Here is a 10,394-nt window from a genome sequence, read left to right as displayed (position 1 = left end):
CTGCCTCTCTCCTTGCAACGCTCGTGGTGGCGTCCGGCTAATCCGCATCCCTCTGTCAGGGCTGACGTGGGAAGTCGTGGGATGGATGCGGCCAGTAATGAGTTCAACAATGAGCCTCTCATAGATTTTGCTGGCTGTTTGTCCTCCCTTGTCTCCCGGCCACGTTTGGAGGTTGGGACCACAGCATCCCTTGCAGGAGGAGACCTTCGGGAAGGGTTGGCGTGACCGCGGTGGGTTTAACGCTCCTGTTTTGCAGGTGATCGGCCTCGTGATGGCTTGGCTGTACTGGCAAAAGCTCGACGAGATCTACTCCAAGCTGGACACCGTTGACTTCAGGATCCTGGAGATGCGGGATTTCAGCTTCGGGGCAGTGGATCTGAGCGGCGCGGGCTGGTGCTGGTGCTTGCCCAAGGAAGGGGGCTACATTCCTGTCAATGCTGAGGATGAGGAAGACGAGGGGGAGGAAGGTACCGTCTGCCACAGCAAAGTGTGAGAAGGTGGAGGACTGAAAGGCAGCTCGGAGCGAAGCCCTTGGGAAGGCGGCGGGTGCTGAATGAGCGAGTGACGCAATTTATCTTCTCAGGTCCAGGAGATACTTCGGGGGAAACTGTAAAGTAACGCTGGAGGGTTACAGAAAACACAATGCACAGTGCGGGCACATGAGCTCCCCGGGGTCCTTTTACTGTTGTTTTGAAGCTTTTGTACATTTCTTTATTGGGGTTTTGGGTTGTTGGTGGGTTTTTTTACGCAATAAATGTGACTTATGTTGTTTTTTGCAAAGTCGCTTCCGCTCGCTGCACTTTGGGCCGTCGGGGAGGGAAGTGGCACCTTTGTCATTGCACTTTGGGGCGTCTTTATTGTTATATTTACCCTGCTCTGCTGAAAAACAGTGGCTTTATGGTAGATCCCAGGTGTGCCCAGGCTCCGGAAAGACATAACTAAAGGAAAAAAAGCAGCAGCTTGCACTGAAGAGCCTTTCCAAAGGGCTTTCCCGGGAATCAGATCCCCAGGGAGGCACAACTTGCACCTCCTGGAGCAAGATGGATGTTTGGGCAAGGCTTGCACAGGAGGAAAACACCCATTTCTCAAGGTTTCCAGCTCTTCCCCATGAACTACGGCTTCAGTTTTTATCTCCAGGCAAGGAAAAGGAGAGCCCAGCAACTTTGAAAACGAAGGTGGCTTTATTGCGGCAACGTGCTGCCCTGGGAATGGTGGTCCCCCCCTTCTGCTGGAGGCCAACCTCAACAGCCAGGTAAGGAATTACCTTTTATAATATTTCCTTTTTTAGGAAAACTTAGTGAACAAGGCAGCAATTCCCTCCTGCATCATGAGGGATATCAGAATTAAATAGCCGGCATGTGTTGCATCCAACCCTGCACCAGTAAATTGAGACTCACTGGGAAACAGGCTCCCAGAGGGAAACCTCAAGCAGATGAATTGCAAAACTATGAGTGTCTTTATAAAAAAACAAACCAGTGAAACCCTCTGCCAAGGTCCCCGGGCTGCTTTGGTGCAGGCTCAGCAATAACCTATGGATGGCAAAGCTTCCCGCAGCAGCCGTAAGTCAAATGCAGTGGAGGGAGCGTTGCTCAAGAACCTGTTTTCTCTCCAAACATACCAAAATCCCAGGGCAGCTGTAGCTGCCACATCTGTCAAGTGAGAGGAATCATCCCAGAAGCGAAATGGAAAAAAAAAAAAAAAAAGCAATGTGTCTGCAGTGCCACTCAGCGAAGGATACGCTGGGTTTATTAGTGATGCTTTTTATTAATGAGAGTATTAGGGGAACCATCGTTTCCTTGGATGCCCAAGCAGGGAAGGGTGGGTGAGCGCTCGGTATGCGACTGCCGGGCTCTGTCTCCCTCTTCTGACTGTTTCCAGGCTCTATTTTTTAACTAAACAAGAAGCAATCCCCAGCACAGGCGTGAAAAAAAACCACTTTTTGAACCATTTTTTTTTTCCTGCAAATCACGTTGAAATCGTTGCGTTGTGAGCCGCAAGAGCAGAGCAAGTGGGGTCAGTGGATTTGTTTAACCAGTATGGCCAAAACTGGGTTGGTTTGGGGGTATTTTTTTGCGAGTGAAGAAGGTAAAACCAGCAGCCCAGGGAAATTGGGTATTATTTAAGGAATAACTCCGGGTTGCTGCCTTTACCCGGGCAGCTTGCAGGCACTGGGAATTTTGCTTTTCTTCTTTCTTCCCTCTCTTTCCAGGACATCTTTAGTAAAACCTTAAGAAATACCAGGTGATAAACTCATCCTGCTCTTTTTTTTTCCACTTATCTGAAGAATGAAAGTTCATTTCTATTATTTTCTCTTTATTTCCAGGACAAGCAGCCACGAACATCTTTATGGCATTTTCCTGGCTGGGCAGAGCTGCTGGTGCTGGACCCCAGCTCACGTTGAACGGGTGGGATGCGAGCAGGTTCACGCCTGGGTTAATACTGGTTTTAGGCAGGTGGCGAGTGATGGGAGATGGGGAGAAGTTGGTTCATGCATCAGCTTGGGCACCCAACTCCCCTCTTCCCACAGAGAAAACGTGGAAATGCCTGGAAAACAGGAAAATTTCAGCAAGAGATGAAATCCTGAGTGTATTTTGCAGGAACTCTTCTCCCCGCTTACAAACATGCCTCGTTACTGTCGATACAGGGGATGCCGATAACATTCCCTAATTCACCCTGAATTTTGCATGTTGAAACCGCCGCTGCCTGGCTCCAGACCTGACCCTGCTACAGACGAGAGAGCAAACCTGAAAAAACAGGAGCTGGGAAGAAAACGGGAGCAGGGATAAGGTACCAAACAGGTTTTGCATTGCTTCTGCTGAGACTCCAGATCCTGCCATCAAATAATCTCCCCAGAGGCAAGAGAAAAGCCCCGCTATCGGATGACCTTAAAGCACAAAGTCTGATTTCCAACCCTCGTTTTTTTGCTTAATGACGAGGCCGGCCGTGACGAACTGCCAGGCGCTGGGTTGATGCGGATTTATTGATACCCCTGTTAAAAGGCTAAGTGGAGGCGAGCAAGCCAGGCATGAAATGGAAGCGGACAGCTCGGGAAGCAAAGCAGACACACTGGTGTGACCAAGAGTTTGCTTTTCATGAAATCAAATTTACAGATGATCAACATCTAAATGGCAAAACGACGAAATTGCAAAATAATTCACCGTTCAGCCCCCACCAACCCCCCCGCAAAGTGTCTTTGATGCCCATGGGCCTCATCCTATCGTCCCCAGGGGTTCTCACTGATGGTGATGCTTCCCTGCACCTCTCTGAAGAATTTCTTTCCATTTCTTAAGGTCAGATGTACACAATCTTGCACACAGCAAAGAAATAAAAGCCGTTTCCCTCCCCAATCCCTAGCAATCGAGCCAAAACTGATGCAAAAAATAAGCCCCAAACCACCCCAACAACCCCAGAAGAGACAGATCCTGCAGGTTGGGGACGGACAACGTGAATTTTCCGACGTCCCGGTGGTCTGATGTCTAGAGACCGCCACTGCGCAAGACCAAATCTCCTCTGGCTTCAATGCCCCATCCTCTCCAGAGGTCTGTTTGCATCCCATGATGCCTTTCTCCTCCCAAAGTCAATGAGCGTCGCCCAAAATACATTTGAACCTGGGAGCTACGGGGCGTTCAGCATTAGGCGTCGATACAATGGTGGCCGGAGCATCTTCATCTCAAGGCACTCTGGGCTCCCGCACCCACCAGCGCCCGTGACTTTACTCCACGGTCCCGTCCTCTGATTTCTGAGCACTTTAGGGAAGCTCAAGGTGAGTTTATTAAACGGTAAAACTTATTTTTGTGGAACTGAGAGCTGGTGGGGGGTAGCGGGGGTTTAATTGGCAAAGGTAACAGCGCTTTTCTTTTCTTCCCCTTATTTCTAACGTGCTTACGGTCGTGTTTTCCAACAGCTCTGGTCTGCGTCGTGCTTGTCTTTGTATGCAAGGATGGTGGGGGGGAAAAAGCTTTATATATAAAAAATTAGAGGAAAAAGTCCCAGGCTGTATGACTCTTATAAATCAGGCATGATCACTCAGGACCTTTTATTTCTCAGTGGATCTAATAACCCCCGGGTTTATCAGATGGGTTATTTTTGCTGCCCGACAGAGCTGGGGTAGACCTCTCACCAGCCCAGCTGGACTGCAAAAAAAAAAAAGTCAGGTTTCTTCCCAATACAGTCCCAGCTGAAAGGCTGTGTATCCCAGTTTGGGGACCCCCACCCAGCGCTGAAGCTCGTGGGGAAATCTCTTGGGAGGCGGTTGTGACACTTCTTCTGTTAGAAGGTGCCAGCTCATTTTTAGAGCAAAAATATTTACACCTCCAGCTGGGTGGGTATTCTGCTGTTCCTTCTCCCACCACCAGCTTCCTAAAATCCTCAGATTTAGCCCGATACTGTTATTCCCAGGAAGCTGAGGCTCGTGGCTCCTGTTATCCCTTATTCCGCCCAGGTTTGGGGCTCGGTTGTCCATCCAGAGGTGTTTGCCCCCTAAACCTGCGCCTGTACAGAAAGTGTTGGGTTAATGCAGTCAAAAAAAAAAAAAAAAAAAAAAAAAAAAAATCCCAAATGTGTTAAATCAAGATGCGTCTTCAAATAACAACTGGGTAAAGGCTGGAGCCTGTATCACGCTAAAGTTGGTCTTTGCCTTGGGGGAAAATGGGTCAATAATTCCACAACCCAAGCAGAGCCGACCTGGCCAGCCTTGGAGCCTTCCAGCCCTTTAGGTGCGCACCCTGCTTTGTGTTTTTAACCTATTTGCCTTGAATTGAGATTTTTTCTTCCCTAATATAGTTGGATAATGATATGATATGGCCATGGATGACAAGCAGCCGGAATGGGGGACACGGAGAGGCTGGCTCTCCGTCCGCCCTCAAAGTGACTTTGGGAGGCATCGATCAGGCTGCCATGAATAGTAACTGTTCTCCCATCCAAGTCAAGTGTGAAAGGCAATCACTGGAGGTCAGATAATTAGGAGATTAATTAGCATATGTGGCAAAACCCAAAGAAATTTGTATGGGGAATAAAACACCAGGTTTGAAGGAAGATACCTGGAAGCAGCAGCATGCATATGGTGTAAAATTTGTGCTTAGGAGATGGGGGAAAACGAATTCTGCTTCTGCAAAACCCCTTTTAACTGTGCAGATCACCCCAAAAATTTAAATGGGTGCTTACTGCCAGCAAGCAACCCCTCTTAACCGCACCCATGGCCATAATCGTACCGGCAAATCTCTGTAATGATCTCTTATGCTTCACTTACGCCGGCCTTTGAGCAGGAGTAAGAGACTGGAGGTGTAACGAAATTTATCTGGATTTTCTTAATTACGGGGAGAGCGGAGGTGGAGCGCAGGCAGGGCTGGTGCAGAGCGAGGCAGGGCTGAGGGGAGACGTGGGTGCTTGCAGGAGGGTCCCTGGTGCGTCTGCAGGGAGGTCCCGGCCCCCCCGGTGCATCCTCGCCCTGGCTGGGAAGGACCCTGTGATCTCACTGGGGCCACACGCGAAGGATTCCCATAGTGGTGAGCACCCACCAGGTGGACAAAGGGGCTGTTCCCCTGCCCAGCACCCTTTAAAATCTCCCTCCTTTCTCCTCTCCGTGGCTCAGCTCTCTCCAGGCAGCAGGACCATGCTGGAGGATGAGGATGGGATGAGCGAGAGGGGGCTCAGCAGCTCGAGGAGGAGGTACGACGATGAGGAAGGTGAGCAAAACCTTGGGGACGCCCCACATGGTAGCGGGGTCTTCCCTGCCAGCCGAGGCATCGGCTCTCCTGGCACTTGGCTCGGCACATCTCACGCACGACATGGGAAAATCTGCGGATGCTTTAAGCTTGCTGGGAAGAAGGCAAATATCTCCCTGGCTTTTGGGGAGTTGGGGGTGTGTGGGGGGGTTATTTAAGTGAGAAACATCCAGATCTGCTCTCTCAAGCTTCCCCTTGCCCTCCCTAGATTACCACTCCATCTACATTGGGGTGCCAGTGCCTCGGGGCTACCGGAGGAAACGGCGTCGACGAAGATCTGTCTCCAGCCGGGACAGGACGAGCGAGAGCGAGCGGCACTACGAGCGCCAGGATCGCTCCGACACCGACGACGGCGGCCACGGCTGCTACGAGAGCGGCAACGACAATGCCAGCAGGACCAGTGAGTCATCCTCAGGCTTCCCAGAAAAGCGGGAAGGGTTTGACAACCTCATTTAATCCGGGATTAAATCACCCCCGTGCATCTTGCCACGCTGCTTAGTCCGGCGTTTGCATTTGGCACTGCTTTTCCTGACGCTTCCCAGGTTTATTTTTCCTTGCGGATGTCTCTGAGAGCCAGGCACAGGGTGTGAAATGGGATTTGAGGCTGCTTAGGTGATGGGGGGGACTAAAAAGGGGCTGTCCTTACCCTTGGGAGGTTGCTTATGAGGAAATCGGGAGTACAGCGGGATCCGGGCGTGCAGACACCCTCCGGGCATCACACCTTGTCCCCGACAGGCTTTTGCCCGGGCTTTGCCCGATCTCCTGAAATCTCCTTAGCAAAGATTAACATTTTGCACAGCAAAGTAGCTGTCGATCTCGTGTGGTTTGTTGGGGTTGGGTTCTTTTTTCGCCCACCCACCCACCCACCCACCTCCCCTATAGAAATTTGCATTTGGTTTTATGTCAAGCAGATCATATCATGGCTCGGCAGAGTGGGCAGGGGCTCGGCTTCGCTTTTCCCTACGGAAGGAAAAGTTTTCCAGGCTTTTTGCATGGGGAGAGGCTTTTTATTTGCAGCAGGCTTTGCGCGCAGCTCCTTCATGCCTTCGGTGGTGGCGCGAGTGGGACCACGTCCCCCCCTTTCCGCAGGCAGTAAACATCACCGGGATATAACACTGGGCTGGTTTGGGGGGTGCAAAGTCAATTTATGGAGGAAAAACACCCCAAACCACTAAGCCCTGCAGCAGCCCTGCTTTCCCCCAGGAAATCTCCCTCGTTTGGGTGGTTTCTCCCAGAAAAAAAATCCCTACCCTGAGCTTGGAGGGGGTTTTCCCACCTCGCTCCGGGTGGGAAACAAAACCCCTCCACAAAATAACCCCAAAGCTTTGATTTCTGTCGTCCCCCCTCGCCCTCCCTCCCCTTTCCAGCTGACTCCATCCCGGCGCGCTCACCTCTCCTACACGCATCCCGTTTGATTTGGTAACTTCCCGTCATGAGAGCCAAAGGGAAAGGAAAGTGCTTTATATTCTCTATAATCTGCTCCTTAAGCCTTGGGAGTTTAACAAGCCTGAGTGGATAAAGGAGGAAGTTTGGGGGGGTGGTTGTAGTTTTGGGTTGGTGGTTTTGGTTTTGTTTTTTTTTTTTTTTTTGTACCGTGCAGCGAAGGTTTGGTTTAGCCGGGAAGAAATGGGGGATAAAATGGAAACGAACGCAGGTAGGTGATTTCCATCGCTCTCCGGTGGCCGCGGTGTGGGGAGCAGGAGGGGAAGAAAGGCTCCATAATATTTTTTTGGCTTTGTTTTCCCCTTGCAAAAGCAACTTGGCAACCTGTGTGGGTTGAGTCAGGTGCTTGCTCAGGGCTCCGAGCTCCAAAGCTCATCCCAAAAATATAAGGCAGGGGGAATTGTATCTGCTTCCGTGCTCCCCAGCAGCGGGCACGCAGAAAAGGGGATATTTGAAAGGCGAAAAGTCTCCTGCACCTGGGGGTTCCTTGAACAGGAATGGAGCATGTAATCCCATGGGATGTGCACCCCAGCTGCCTCTTTTTTTCCTGGGAAGAGAACCCTTCTGAGCCATGAAACCCCCGGGAAGGGCTGTCGTGTGTTCAGGTTAATGTGCCGGAGCCTTAAACAAGGCTTAGTCCCACCGCCCAGCCAGACAGCAAACCCCGGGCGGCACCGCGGTCCCCCGGCCCCTATTTATCACCTTTTTTTATTGTACCTAAAGCCAGAGCCAGGTTTTTGGTTTGGGAAAGCATCGCTAGGTGAGGTTGTACCGCTGGATCGAAGCTGGGTGCAAAGGGCTCTGTGCACCTCAAATTAAAGGAGGTATAAATCGGTGCCGCTGGGCTGTCCCATCCGATTACCCACGGAAATATAGGTCCTTGTGTATGTAAAATTATCCTCTATTAGGTCCTTGTGTATGTAAAATTATCCTCTATTATCACCAGCGTTAGTACTGAGCTAATTCTGCGGCTCCAGGCTTGGTTTGGATCCACTGAAATCACGGTGGAGGTTGGACGGGTGTAAAGCAGGAATTGCGGCTGTGAGCACTTTCCCATGGGAAAAGCTGGTTTGGGGAGGTAGGGATCTGCTCTGGGCACTGGTTGAACTGTGTCTTGCAAGAAATAGGTACCGATTTTGGGGTGGCTTTGGTGGTTTTGGCCAGTGTGGCTGCATTCCCTGGAGGTGCCAAGCCCTGGGTGCCGTTATTCAGTATCTCCTCCCACGCAAATACCTGCTGCTTCATGGGATTAATTTAGATGCTGGCTTAAATTTCCGGGAGAAAAATTAAAACAAGAGCTGGGTTGTAAGCAGATGCTGGGCCGGGTGCTTTCCCAGGCACGAAAGGGTCCTCCAGGTGAATAAACACCGTGAATTTTGGCTGCGCGGCCAAGCCCCGGCGTTGTTGGTTTAGCAACCGGCTCTTTGCTCGGGTCAGTGAGCGGTGGGGAGCAGGGGCAGCCGCCGCCATGAAGCACGTGTTACGTGTTGAGAGATGGATTTATTCCTTAAACTGGGGGAGGATGGGGAAAAAAAAGCTAAAAAAACCCAAAGCCAACCTAAAAAAAAAGCTCTTTGTGTGCAAGTTTTCCTTTATCTTTTGTGGTTTCCAGTGGTTTAAGTGTGGCGCAGCCCCGACGCCCCAAAACGAGTCGCTGCGGGGACCCTCCAGCAGGCTGAAGCCAGAGGGACCCGTTCTTAAGCACCCAAGGGGGGAATTTGGGCAGCGTTGGGAGCAGCAACCACCAAGTCAAGGATTTGCAAAGCTCTAACCTCTCTGCTCCCCCTTCCTGCAAAATTGCAAATCCCTTTTTTTTGACAAACGCATCCAGAGATCCCTCCTGAGACAGGTATTTCCAGAAAACTCCCCCCCTTTTTTTTTTTTGTGGTCTGGCTCGTTGCATTTTAGTGAATTTGGGGCGATGCTGGCGCGCCCCTGCCCCCGGCCTTGTGCTGTCTGCTTTGCTCTGCAGCCCAAAACTTCATATTCCTGCAAAACCCCAAATTCACTGCAAATGCAACGAGCCAGTCCACACACACAAAAAAAAAAATAATGGAATTTTCTGGAAATACCTGTCTCAGGAGGGTCCCGTTCTTAAGCACCCAAGGGGGGAATTTGGGCAGCGTTGGGAGCAGCAACCACCAAGTCAAGGATTTGCAAAGCTCTAACCCCTCTGCTCCCTCTTTCTGCAAAATTGCAAATCCCTTTTTTTTTTTTTTTTTCACTAATGCATCCAGAGGTCCTTCCAGAGACAGATATTTCCAGAAAACTCCCCCCCTTTTTTTTTTTTTTTTTTTTTTTTTTGGTCTGGCTCGTTGCATTTGCAGTGAATTTGGGGTTTTGCAGGAATATGAAGTTTTGGGCTGCAGAGCAAAGCAGACAGCACAAGGCCGGGGGCAGGGGCGCGCCAGCATCGCCCCCATTTCATCCCCTCTTATGCGAACAGCACTTAGGCTTAAAGAGCCTGAAGCCCTCCAGGCATGTAGCCTGGCTCTAAAATTAACAGGAATATTAATAATCATAATAATGAAGCTTATGGAAGTGGAAGGAGGACTTGACAACAGGGCTTTAGTCCTGCTGGTGGGGCTTAGAGGGCTTACGTGGTTAAGCAGGCTCAGCCTGGAGCGCAGGGGACATCCTATGCCTGCCCAGCCGCCGCGACTTGGGTTTCGTCTCCTCCAGTGGGGGGACAGGGCAGCATCCCCCCATTTTTTCCTCCTCTCCCACACCACAATTTAATTCCCGGATTTTTTTTGTCTACCCTCTTACCCAACTTTCTAATTCCCGGGTTTGAGAAGAGGAGGATTCCCCTAACAAAGGCATTTTCCAAGCTGGATTGACTCCTGCTGGTTTAGGAGAGGGCTAAGACCCAAGATTTTATTAAAAACGCACCATTTCCAGGGAGCCTGGCGTAGGGCTGATTTTAAACTCTTGATTGAATAACGGGGCGACTGGGGAGCGGTCCCATCCGTGCCACATCCCGGTTCAAACCCAGGTGTTTGATTCCTTCCCTGCAACCAGAATGATGAGGCTTTGCTAGAAAAGCAGGTGACGATGGAGAGGGTTAAAAGAAAACCCCAGCCTGGCTTTTATTATTTTCTTTTTTTTGGGGGGGGGGGGGGGAGAAGAGGGCAGGTCGGTCACCCTCCTGTGGCTGCAGGGAATGCACCAAAGATGAAAAACCCTTTTCCCCTCGGTCAGGAGGTTTGCAGGCAGGTGATGTGTGGT

The 10,394-nt window shown here is 50.7% G+C and overlaps 1 protein-coding gene across 7 annotated transcripts in view; it reads left to right on the top strand.

The window, feature by feature from the left end:
* Window positions 1–497: 497 nt before the first annotated feature.
* The window catches only part of SLC4A5 (solute carrier family 4 member 5), a 33,876-nt gene continuing 23,979 nt past the window's right edge, over window positions 498–10,394 (top strand). For 5 of the 7 annotated variants that reach the window (XM_056363063.1, XM_056363062.1, XM_056363066.1 and 2 more), the window contains exons 1-4: window positions 498–1,252; window positions 2,324–3,763; window positions 5,591–5,684; window positions 5,932–6,123. In XM_056363063.1, coding sequence (XP_056219038.1) covers window positions 5,612–5,684; window positions 5,932–6,123 — 265 coding nt within the window. In that variant the 5' untranslated portion in view covers window positions 498–1,252; window positions 2,324–3,763; window positions 5,591–5,611. Of the gene's footprint in view, window positions 1,253–2,323; window positions 3,764–3,964; window positions 5,505–5,590; window positions 5,685–5,931; window positions 6,124–10,394 lie in introns of those variants that run through there. The other 2 variants (XM_056363060.1, XM_056363061.1) reach the window with 2 other exon arrangements.

This window comes from Falco biarmicus, chromosome 18 (assembly GCF_023638135.1).
Source record: "Falco biarmicus isolate bFalBia1 chromosome 18, bFalBia1.pri, whole genome shotgun sequence".
NCBI classification, from domain to species: domain Eukaryota; kingdom Metazoa; phylum Chordata; class Aves; order Falconiformes; family Falconidae; genus Falco; species Falco biarmicus.
The sequence above is the reverse complement of the archived record's forward strand: the minus strand, read 5'-3'. Positions and strand labels throughout refer to the sequence as shown.